Source organism: Mirounga leonina, unplaced genomic scaffold (genome assembly GCF_011800145.1).
Source record: "Mirounga leonina isolate KUSES-001 unplaced genomic scaffold, KU_Mleo_1.0 Mir_168, whole genome shotgun sequence".
Lineage (NCBI taxonomy): Eukaryota > Metazoa > Chordata > Mammalia > Carnivora > Phocidae > Mirounga > Mirounga leonina.
This window is the reverse complement of record NW_023270426.1, coordinates 12,757,258-12,770,013: the sequence shown is the minus strand read 5'-3', so window position 1 is coordinate 12,770,013 and position 12,756 is coordinate 12,757,258. Positions and strand designations below refer to the sequence as shown.

The 12,756-nt window shown below is 41.8% G+C and overlaps 1 protein-coding gene across 2 annotated transcripts in view; it reads right to left on the bottom strand.

Moving 5' to 3' along the window:
* Positions 1-12,756, bottom strand: part of MEGF10 (multiple EGF like domains 10) — a 211,988-nt gene that overhangs the window by 23,286 nt on the left and 175,946 nt on the right. For both annotated transcript variants that reach the window (XM_035014032.1, XM_035014033.1), the window contains one exon: positions 1,004-1,150. In XM_035014032.1, coding sequence (XP_034869923.1) covers positions 1,004-1,150 — 147 coding nt within the window. The remainder of the gene's footprint in view (positions 1-1,003; positions 1,151-12,756) is intronic.

Sequence of the window (12,756 nt, the reverse complement as noted above, 5' to 3'; positions counted from 1 at the left end):
GATACCCTTTAATAATGAAAAGAAACCACTAGATGGGATTGCTCGAGGGCAGGCAAATGTCTCAGTCCTCTCAATTTTCTCAGTTATGGTCCTAGTTAACTTGAGGCATGACACAGAACGGGGGCTTGAAGAATTTTGGTTGAAGAAACAAACGAAAGGAAATACAATTCTAAAACCCCAAATAAATAACTCTCAAGCCATGTATCGATCCTTTATTCTTTAAGAGTCATTACTGGCTATAAATAGATCTCCGGTCTGCATTTAAAGGATTGTTCCTCCTCAACGTGGTCCAGATAAATCATGGTGATTGAAAGGGGAGCAAGCAACAAAGCCTACATAATTAGGTCCTTCTCAAGCCGTTCCTCAGATTTAAATACAAGATGAATGCATAGGGCTTTTAATGAAAAAAAAAAAGTCATTTAAAAATTAGGATAAGATATCTTATAGTCATGTACTCTTTTCTTGATTACATTTACTGAAAAATTTAGTAAAATCTTCTGGATCCCTTCCTAACTTCAAAGTCCTATTGGCCCATGTCACCAGCCCCCATTTTTACCTCCACAGTGCTATTTTCCCCACAGCACCGGCTGGAAGACTACTAGCAGGATGTAGGATTTGCCGCAAGGTTTGGCTGATGTTGACTTCTGGTAATTGAGGTAAGGCCAATGCCAAAACTGCTGAATCAAATATTCACAGGTCAATGGATTTCTGGAACACCATTTGTAAGATTTAAGGCAGGATCAAGAGACCTATCCTGACGATGATGCCAGGGAGGCATCGAAATCATTCCTGAGAAGGAACGGCTAAAGCCCCATCTGTTAGGCTCGTCCTGCAGGTTGGAACGAATAAAGCTCTTGGGGCAGTGCTATCCAGGACAGCTCCGCAAGGGACAGGGAGACCTAGTATCCTCTGCCCTCGACTGCAACAGAACAGCACCATGCGCTGAGGGGTGGACGGTGCCTGAGAAGGGAAGGCAGACATCTCCCCCTCATGAGATACTTACTTCTCTGACAAGTGGTGCCTCGGAACCCTGGCGCACACTCACAGATGCCGTCGTCCGGGGAGCACGAAGCCCCGTTTTTACAGTAGCAGGGCAGAGAGCAGTTGGGGCCCCAGCGCCCCTCAGCACACACGCTGTCACAGTGGATGCCTGAAACAATGCACACGAGCAAGGCTGACTGAGAGGCAGCGCCTCTGGGATGCGAAGTCCCAGACGAGGACCACGGTCATGGTCCCCAACCTGAGTGATCCCAGGCAACAGTGAGCGGAGATGGCGTAAGGTTTAAAATTCACTTACAGACATCAGTACATCATCATATGTGGTGTAATCATGTATTGTGTCACCATAACATTAAAATAATCCCAGGATGGTTTTCTATGGAGTCATAAAAGAGCAGGAATAAAACACCTTTGTTAGGGACGCCTGGGTGGCTCAGTTGGTTGAGCCTCTGCCTTTGGCTCAGGTCATGATCCCAGGGTCCTGGGATCGAGTTCCGCATCGGGCTCCCTGCTCCACGGGGAGCCTGCTTCTCCCTCTGCCTCTGTCTCTCTGTCTGTCTCTCATGAATAAATAAATAAAATCTTAAAAAAAAAAAAACACAACACCTTTGTTATACTGATTTTCCTTTTTTTAGATGGAGGGAGCAAATGGGAAGCCCAAAGGCTCTTTCTATTAAAGGCAAAATTTATCAAAAAATATTTTATCATTGAGCCCTCAGCAATTTCCTTCTCCCCCCCACCACCATCCTTTATCTTTACAGAGAAATGAACAAAGCGTAAAAAGATAAAGAGGAGTAAAAAGTGGTTAAATTGTTTTACGTAAAGACAACCTTCGCCCTGGAGCAGACACCACCTTAAAACATTTTGATGATACATTGTATAGCATGGGAAGATACACTCCTTGGTGCCAGTAAATTCCTCTTTAAAAATTTCATCTGACACGGGGCAGATAAAGGCAGAATATCACAACTGATGTTATTTATAGCTGTTGTCTAAGTTATTGATTATTAGGATACTATATGTAGGTTTTTAACTCTCACCCCGGGAACAGAAACTCTAGAGCTGGTCGTGAATGAACAAATGCCTAAAGAAAACACAAGGGAAAAAACAAAGTCGCAAAAATAAAAATAAAACCAGGTTTTTTTTGAGGTCAACAGAAGTCTCTTTGGTAAGTTTGCTTTTGAAATACAACAGGCACCTCTTTCTTGTAAGTCAGAATTCTCCGCAACTCAAAGACATGCTCTCTGCATTGAGAAGCAATGAGTTGTAATTGGTAGTGAACTGGCGACGGCTGGCTTCAGACCAAGGGAAAACACAGGAAGAACAAGCACGCACACACTCAGGGATTCCAGAACGCTGTCACCACCCAGCACCAAGGAAGCTGAGAAAGGCATGTTTTATATTACAGTTTTTGCTTCTATGGCCCAAACCTTAAAACAGGAGCAGCCCCAAACCATAACGTGAACATGGCTGATTGGTCCAGTGTCATTTCTGCTGAGCTGTAACTCTGCTTTTGACTGTTCCCGGTTTTCTCCTCCCGAAAGTCTCGCACTTGGTAAAGGCTGTTAAGTAGGCATGAAAGCGCACAGACCTCATTGTGTCTAGCTTGAGCCAACAATAGACGATTATTTGAGCTTGTGCTACTGGCAGAAGGAGGAGATCAGACCTGTTATAAACTGACCTGGGTTTAAGGATTCCCTACAGAATAAAATACAGAATTATGGCCTACTGTGATTTTTTTTTCTTGAGTTCACGAACATATGATCTTTTTTTTTTTTTTAAACCCTCTTTTGAAAAGGTAAGTGGAATGGCATTCAAATGCTATGCTCACCAAATGTGATCCACCAGCTATAGAGTTGTATCTGGTGTTTTGGCTGGTACCTATACAAGGCAGAGCATCCAACATACTGAGGAATAAACCACTTCAGAAGGAGGCTGCAAACCTAAATTTTGTTTTGTGAGTCTGAAGGAAGTATTAACAAGGGTAACTTGTGACAGGCTTCACTCTGTTCAAATTCAGGTCCTGAGCTCTGACCATGAGCCAGGACTCCTATTTAATGGCAGCTAAGATGGGGACACCCGCTTCACAGATACTCAGACAACCCTGGCCATTTGGGTTTAGAGCCATTCATGCAAATCCCAGTTAGGATTTTGGAGACATGGAAGCTGAGTTCATCTGAAAATCATCCTGAAAATTAGTCCTCATTTTTGGCACATTCTTGTGGGGTGGGAGCTTGAGGAAGGGGAGATTTAGCCATTCATGGTGATTTGGTTATTAGCTTCTTGCCAAATCTCTCCTTCGCATTAAATAAATGCAGTGAAGTTGGAATGGAGCACACTTTAGGTCAAAATTATCTGCTGCTTTTTTACATTATAGATTATCATCATTTATATATGACTTAGCACATTCTCAATCAGAGCATGTTAAGAAAAATGACTCCAGGGCAGATTGGCAAATCTGAATAAAGTGATCCTTTATTTCATATCTGACTCGTCCTCCCTAATAGGTTTGTCCAACTGGATAACATAACCATCTGTCATAATCAACTTTATCGAGGTAATTTTCCTAGAGTAACAGGGCCCATGATATAGCAAAGAGATCCATTACAATGATATGCTTGTTTCACATGATTTACCCATGATTTCATTTCCAGAGAATCACAAGGAATTCTAGAGATCATCTATCAAATCTTCTGTTTCCAATCGTATAAGCATATTTCAGCTGAACCAAGCTTACTTTTAAAGATCTTTTATTTCAGGATTGCAAATAAGTCTTTCTTTAAAGAGTAAATTATAATAATTCTATTACCAACTTCCCCTAAAAATTCAATCCCTCTTCTTTTTCTCTACCATCAGTTAAAATGAGTCATCATTTTTCAGATATTAATGCTTAATCTATTTGTAGACAAACATAAAGTATGAAGCTGCATTTTTTCCTCTTGCTGTCCCATTTTCTCCTATTGCTACTCCTCCCCTTCAGAGCTCTGTGGGGGGAGCTGTTATCTTTCCCTTCCTCTTAGAGTCAAGAAGAGATGAGATAAATTGATTATTATTGAGTTGTTACCTTCTCCAGAGAATACTTATATTTTAAGGAAATAAGCATGTGAGGAGCCTAAGAAATAAATCTCTAATTGTGAAATACCAGGCAGTGAGGGTCAGAGAGTGGGTAACTGGATAATCGCTTCTCTAGGTTACACTAGGTATATGGTTACTGATGTGACCTCTGTGTAAGGCTAACCCTGCAGAACAATTTTTTTCAGGATAGGGCATTATAAGTTTGCTTTAACCATTTTTTTTTTTAGTGTGTGTGTTATTCTTAAATTATTTCCACTGATTTCGCCCCAATCTTTGCAAACTCGGCTGGAGTCCTACAAGACATTTTGCTGTTTCCTGTTTTAATCAAAGACAGAAAAAAGAATTCAACTTAATCAACATTCAAGAAGTCCAGCGGCTACTGGCTTACTGGTGATAGGTTCTCTAAGAAAGACCTCTAACTGTAGAATGATAACGGCCCAGGAATAAGCACCCCTAACTCTGTCTGGGGATCAGAGTCAGAACAGGAAATAGCTTGTGAAGGTGGACAAGGGTTCCAAGCTAATGGAATGGTGGGTGTGAGACTCAGATGTCCAAAGAAGTACAGGCAAGTTGAGGACAGCTAAAACTGGGGTTGGGAAGAACAGGACAGGTCTTTGGGCAGCCAGGTCGTGGTACGTAAAGGAAGCCAAGAACGCCATGCTGTGGAGTGTGAGCTTCCCCCTTGGGGGTGACAGGGACCAAATGGACAATTAAGTAGGAGAAGCACATAATTAAATTTGTGGTTGGCAGGAGGGCAGAAACCAGTATGAGGAGAATGAGCCTGGAAGAGAGACCTGTGTGGGTGGCTGTTGTAGGTTATGCAGGTAAAAAAAAAAAAAAAAAAAAGATAAACATGACAGTCTTAAACTAAGTCGTTGGCAGTTGGAATGCAAAGAGGATAAATTCCAGAGTAATGCAAGAGAGAATGGACATGAAAAATCTATACCTGCTCCCCGCCCCCCCCCACATTCCACGCAGGGTAATGAATGAATTCTGTCAGCTCCCTGAAAGAGAGATGGGGGTTTTGCTCACTACAGTGCCTAGCACATGGAGGGTGTTAAAGATTTGTTGAATGCATCAATAAGCACAGTCTCTCTTTCCAACACGATATTCAGAACCATTTTCCAACTGGATGGAGCAACCATATAATTCTCTCTTTCCTGAAAGAAGTGACGAGAAGCACATGCAAACCAGGGAACCCAGCATATTTCTATTTTGTGTGCCTAAAATGGTGACCCTTCCCATCTAAGGGTGTAGAAATGTCTGCCTTACAGATTTTGGAGAAGATATACCTTCATGAGCTCAGGTCTGTGTTTTTTAATGCTAGCCCAGATTATAAAGCAATAGAAGAATTATGGAGGCATCTTGAAGAAATTCTTTTGGAATGTTTACCAAAGAACACATAAAGGTTCTAATAGGAATTACTTCAGGAAGCAACTCCCTAACACATTTGGAAGAGGGGACAAAATGGGAAGGGGGTATCTTTAAATTTGAGGGGATCTCTGGTTCAATGGAAGCTTTTTTTCCTGATAAACGTTCTAACGCTGATAAGGCGATCTGTGAGGGACTGTTTTTGCCAGGACTGAGGACAAAGAGTTCTTTGATAGCCTTCCCAAGTTGCTAGGCAATGGCTGAATGATCGTGATAAACTTCAGCTAAGCAGCTCTAAAGAAATGTTCATGCATTTCATGCCTGATGCATTATGCCAGCAGCCTCAATGTGAAACCAGCATTCACTAGGCATTTGTGATTGCATGAATACGGTAAAATAAATCATCTGGGGTGTCATTACTTCTCCCTCTCAGAGATAGAACCCAAACTCCTCGTCTTGCTAATTGTTCATATTCCTTCTGCAATCTTTGGGGGCATTAGTGAACGGAGGACATGATTTCAATTCAGTGTCTGGTTCCTGAGCAACAAGCTATTAAACATATATTAGAGCGAAGAGAGAGATTTGTTAATAATAATTGGGCTTGATGATTATAGAAGAGAAGAACCACAGTATAGAATCATAATACTTTTTCTGCTTTTCTAATCCTCTTGCTAATAAAGCAGCTGCTTACTGTTGGCGTAGAGATGGTATTCACTGGCGTATCCCCCTGTGCCCATTCAGGGTCCGCCCTGAGAGGACATGAGCTTCTGCAGGCCAGGGGCTGGCAACGCTTCACCCACGTTCCAGGCACCACCCAGCACTGTGGCTGCACCCAACTTGGGAGACACTCAACAAATGGTGGCTAAATCCTTCTATTTGGATGCTATGAATTTTAAAGATGGATTAAAAAGTGGATCTGCTTTCTAGCGATGACCAAGTTGAAAAAAAAAAAGTCTTGATAAGTCATACAAATCATCGACGTTTGCATTTGCAGCTGCAAGACAAGAGCACCAGAGAGCATGGCCTGCCTCAGTCCGGGCCTGGATAAAAGCAAACAGAACAGACTGCTAGGCAGATGGAGAACTCGGGGAGCTCTGGTTGTTTCTGCAGGCTTTCTTTTCGGAACACAAGCCCCTTCCTCTGCCCTCACCTCACGGACCCCGCATTCTGCTTTTGCAGAACTCCCTCCCCACAAAATCTCATAGACAGACCCACATGGGCTCCTGCATGAATGTTGCCCACCCTCCAATACCCTGGTTGATTGGGTGCACGCATGTTAATTAAAGCTCATTTGCACTTGAATTTGTACTTTTATGTCACTGCACAAAGAAAGGTAGGTCCTCCCTTACTATAACAATTCAGGCATCACTAAACCACATGAGAGATCACTTTGGGACAGATGAGTACCTACAGTAGCAGTTCACTTGCTTACCTGGTCCAACTTGGGACTGTTGGGGAAATGCACAGAGGGGGCTGTCCCTTGGGAGAGGGGCTGGGACCACTGCAGGCTGTGCTTGCTGGGAAGAGCAGAAAAGCTGGCTCTTCTCAGAAACTTGCCTGCAGGCTTTCCTCCTTCTAACACCTCCCCCCTCCTGGCTGGACTCAGAGAAGCACCCCATTGCTCTCCCTATTCTTGCCCCTGCTTACCCTCATCCATGGTTGCTAGTTCTCTCTTTCCCACCACCCCTAGAGGTTGATTTGGTTTCCTAATCTCTTTTCTCTTAGTTTAACATTTAACGTTATTTTTTCCCTTGTATGAGTGCATCCCTAAGACTTCTGGCACTGGTTACAAGGCTTCTGTCATGGAAATGCTCCCTAGGACCCCCCACATCTTCAATAACCAGAGTAAAAAGGCATAGCAGAGGCCAACCTACAGACTGGTAACTGCATGGGCCACCGGTGCAACTTTTGAAAAGACAAATGAGGACACCACGTAAGGTTGTGCAGGTTGTATACTGCACAAGAGCCCCAGGCCGCGGGCTAAGGGAGGGCAGAAATCCAGCTTGCCCTCAACCTGCCAAGAAGTGCAACCTGAAGGATTTCCAAGCCTTCTTCAAATTTGCACAAAAGGTGCTTTATGGGCTGGCACTGGCTCCACTCCTCTCCTCACTCACCCTCCAGATTGTCATTCGGTAGGTGGGGGGTGGGGACAGGGAATACACAAGTTACAAAAGTTCCCAGGTGACAGTGATCTTAGCCAGGGCTGGGAACCAGGCTGAAGATGGCATCTGTTCCCACACAGCTGGAATGAGATCTTGCTTAGCTCTAATGCTCAGTGAAGAGGTGTTCTGGCTGGCTGAAGTCAGGGCAGAAAGGAAGAAAGAAAGTCAGCATGTTTCTACTGTTTTGGGAAAATGCTTTATAAAGCATATTACTTTTACTACTCTGGAAATACACCCCGCCCTGCCCCCCCCCCACAACTAATTCCATTTCATTGACATCTGGGACTTTAGAATAACCATTTTGAAAAGCCAGTCTCATTTTATAGCAGTGTGCATGTGTGTGTGGGTGCATGCGTGTGGACTCGTGTACGGGTGGAGAGGTGTGGGAGAAGGAGCCCAGGACGCAGCCTATATTTTGGATGGTGTTTCATTCCCCCCCCCCAATTTTTTTTAACTGCAATCTGCCTCTTTTTGATAAAGTAGTCGACAGGCTAAAAATATCCATATAGTAAGGTTTTAAATAACTATATATAATAAAAGTGCATGTCTTTTTTTTAATGGAACATTTCTTTTGGAAATAGTTTCTAGGATATCAGATGCAACTTTTGCTTTGGGTAATCTGTATGGCAGCACCTTTTGAAAACCTGTTTTAGAACCAGGTAAAATGGAACGGTCAATGATAGCAATAGAGTCTCAGTTCCTTTAGGAGAAAAAGACAGTCCAATGTTAGAAAAGAGGGTGAAATCATGAAGAGTGGTAATGAGCCCCACAGTAAGAACACAAGCTGATTTCCTTGGTATATCAGGTTAGCAGATGGTTTCCTCAATTTAGGTGTGTCATTTTCTTTGTAAAGAGGAATAAAGCTCTCCCCACCTTTACCTCTGGCTCTAAACCCAGAGGCCTGATGAGCCTCCCCGCCCCCCCCACCACCAACACTGTCCTCCATGACCTAGGATTGTTGGTGTTGTTGGTGACTCTGTGCCTTCTTACTGATTTGGTCAAGGGAAGAGCCCAGGTCCCTGTGTTAGACAACACTAAAACTTCACCGTTACCCCACACACTATCACCCCGTCCAGTGATACTTAACATTTCACCTAGAGCACTCTCAGCAACAGGGAGGAGAGGAAACAGAATCCTTTACTTCCCCAATACTCATGCTATTTATCTGGCCCTGCATCTGGTATCCAAATGAAAAGCAAGGCTTTCTTTATATTGAGAAAGATTCTCACAAGGTACTTCCTCAAAAACAAGTTTGTTGATGAAAAATTATGAGTCTATCCAATGTGGACAAAGAAATGGTGCTCTACATAAATAACACAGAATCTACTCTTCTTTCCTCCTGGGAAAATGAACCAATTCTTGGTCCAATTGTAGGGTGCTTTTTGGAACGTTCGTAACCTTCTTTTCCTCTATGTACGTTTGCATATACCTAGTGTGTACTGTGAATGTGGGGGATGATTTCTCTAAAAAAAAAAAAAAAAGTCTCAGGGCAGTCTTAGATCCTCAAAGGTCAACAGCCTCCACAGAAGACCCAGAGAAATGAGACAATGGGGCCACGAAGCAAAGAGACAGTAGGGTAATAAGTAGAGAGCAGCATGAAGCAGCAGAGTTTTTCCCCTTTGGAGAAACAGACCAGTCACAGATGGACAGAGTGTTACAAGATTATGCTGTGTGCATTCCCGCAGGAGCTCCATAGGTCTCAGGCCAGATGGGATCATTTGTCTTACCCCATGACCCAGACTGTGGAATGCAACAAACACATTTTCTGGCTGGCTTCAGGCCAAATCGTATCTCCTGCTTTTCTCGTGTAGATACGAGTATGTCTTTCACAGTCTGGCTCTAAATCACCAAGGCAGGTAGATACTTGAGCAGTGACTGGTGTGTTCAGGAACACCTCACATTTCCTCTGTATTCAGAAAACAAGAGGAGATTTGGTGGGGCATGGTCCAAAACAAACAATAGGGCTTCTCTGTTAGAAAAGTTCTGAATTTGCCAGGGGGTTCAAAATGCTATTTCACTTCATTGTGGTCATGGAGAACTTGGTACTGGTCATTTTATTTAAGGAGTCCAAGCACGCTAGGGAAGTCACAAAATCCAGTTTACTCTTAGCGTGATGTGGTTTTAACATTTAGTAACTGAGAGCCACATGGAAACATGGGGAGGTGGAGTTTCACACTGTGAGGTCAGAGTTATCTTAGCTTTTGCAAGTCAAGGAGAAACTAGAGGGCAAGAGAGTCCTTGTGTCTGTGGGTAACTCCTATTGACAGAAAATAAAGTCCATTACCCCAGCCTTGGTCTGTTTCCCAAGGTAGCTCTCAGACACTAGAAATCAAGCACATGACAGTTCATCTCAGTTTACTCCTGTCAGAAGCCAAAGCAGCTCTCAACAAATTCCAAAGGACCGGGAGACACCACTAAAGAGGTCACTGATGACATTTTCTGTTCAAGGATATGAAGACATGTATTGTCAAGTTAGCAGTACTCCCCATATTGATCTATAGACTCATTCCTTATTAAATCTACCTTGTTTCTTCACAGGAATTGATATGCTGACCCTAAAATTCATATAGAAGTTCAAGGGACCCAGGATAGCCCAAACGATCTTGAAGAAGAAGACCAAAGTTGAAGGACTCACACTTCCCACATTTCAAAACTTTCTACAAAGCTAGAGTAATCAAAACAGTATGGTACTGGCATAAGGATATAGATCAGTGGAACAGAAGTGAGAGTCCAGACATAAGTGCTCTCCCACTTATGGTCAGTTGATTTTTGGCAAAGGTATCAAGACAACACAGGTGATGGGAAGGGAGGGGGATGAATGATCTTTTCAACACATGATGCTGGAACAGATGGAGATGGATATCAGCATGCAAAAGAATGAATTTGGACCCTTACCTCACACCATATATAAAACCAAACTCAAAATGGATTGAAGATCTACATGTAAAATCTAAAACTATAAAATGCTTAGAAGAATACACAGGTAAAAATCTTTGTCACTGTGGACTAGCCAATGGTTTCATAGATTTGACACCAAAAACACAAGCAACAAAAGAAAAAAACTTTTTAAACTCTGTCAAAATAAAAACTTTTCTGCAGAAACAGACAACATGAAGAGTGAAAAAGTAACAAACAGAATGGGAAAAAATATTTGCAAATCATACATCTGATAAGGAACATAGATATAAAATACATAAAGAAATATTACAATTCAATTATAAAAACACAAAATGACCCAATTAAAAAATGAGCAAAGTATCTGAATAGATATCAGACATACAGATGGCTGGAAAAATATACACAGATGGCCGAACTAAATACAAAAGACACTTAACATCGTCATTTATTAGGAGAATGCAAATCAAAAACTCATGAAATAACATTTCACATCACTTGGATGGCTAGAACCAAAAAAACAGAAAATAAAAATTTTTAGTGAGGAGACAGACACCTCACACATTATTGGTGGGAATGGAAAATGGTATAACTGCTTTGGAGAACAGTGTAGCAATTCTTTAAAAGGTTAAACTTAGAGTTATCACACAACCCAGCAATTCCATCCCTAACTTATATACCAAACATACACATTCACACAAAAACCTGTACATGAATGTTCTTAACAGCATTTTTCAAAATAGCCAAAAAGTGGAAACAACCCAAATGTCCATCAACTGGCGAATGTGCAAATAAAATGTGGTCTACCCATACCATGGAATATTTGTCACCAGTCAAAAGGAATGAAGTACTGATATACGCTCCAGTAGGAATGAACCTTGAAAACAAACCAAGAGAAGGAAGCCAGTAGCCAAAGACCTCATATTGCATGAATCCATACAATATCAGAATAGGTAAATCTATAGAGACAGAAAGTAGATTAGTGGTTGCCTAGGGTGGGGAGGTGGAGTTTGCCTAGTGGTGAGTTGGGGGTAAATGGAGAATAACTGATAGTAAGTCTTACTGCAGTTTCTTTATGATGATGAAAATCTTCTAAAAATGGTAGTGATGATGGTTGTATAATTCTTTGACTATACTAAAAACCACAGGATTATACAATTTAAATAGGTGAATTCTATGGTATATCTTCCTGTCTCTCTCTATATAAATGCATACATATGAACATATGCATATATACTCTCTCTCTCTCCCTAGGTGTGTATACACACACATATAGACATACACATACACACACACGTGCACATATATGAAGAAGGTGCTGATTATCAGCACTTATCACCACGGTCCTCTCATATAATTCTCAGAAGTCCTCATCCATGCTCAAAATTAATCTCAGCCCAACTGCCCTTTCCCCCAGCATGTTCTGGAAGAAGTCCGTGTACGGCAGAGGGTGCAGTCATGAAGAGAGCTGGAGACGCAATAGGAGGGTATTAGTGCAAATCCTGTCTCTCACATTTACTGACCCTGGGGCCTTGATCAAGACACTCAACTTGTCTGTGCCTCAGTTTCTTCATCTATAAAAACGACAAAATGGTATTTTCTACCTCACAGAGTTGCTGCGAGCCTGCCATAAGCATTCAATAGGCATTACTTATTATTTCTTCATTCTTCTTTTTACAATTTTTGCTAAGGGGTAAGACCACGCTGACTCCATAATTTCCTAAATGTCACTTCTCTGGCATGGAGGTATTAAGAGTCTCCTCTAAAAGATCCACCTTCTCAAAATATGAACCATCACTAAAGAGGATGCTTGGCTTATTACTACCAGTTTCTCTTTTAGAAGACAAGTTAAAAAACCATTTTGGAAGATAGTGAAGCATCATCAGTATGAAAACAGTTGTGTCCTCCAAATCTCCTTCTCTTCTCTGAATATAGACACACATATATTTAGATACAAATACAACATATACAAATACACACACAAACACACATATACACAAATGACTATGAATGAGAATTGTAAAAGAGAGTTTGGGTTCATTTAACCACCTCTAACATGCACCCAAGTTCCACAGTACTTGGCTCTCAATTGGCATATCAGCAGTCAACCTTTTATTTTACTTTCAGAAGAAACTGCTCATAAATATACCCAGTCCACTCATCCCAATGTTCAATAACTTTCTTGGTGCATTTCCATTTGTAATTTTTCTAAATAAGCATTTAAAATTCCATTCGTTTTGTAAGGTTTTGTTTT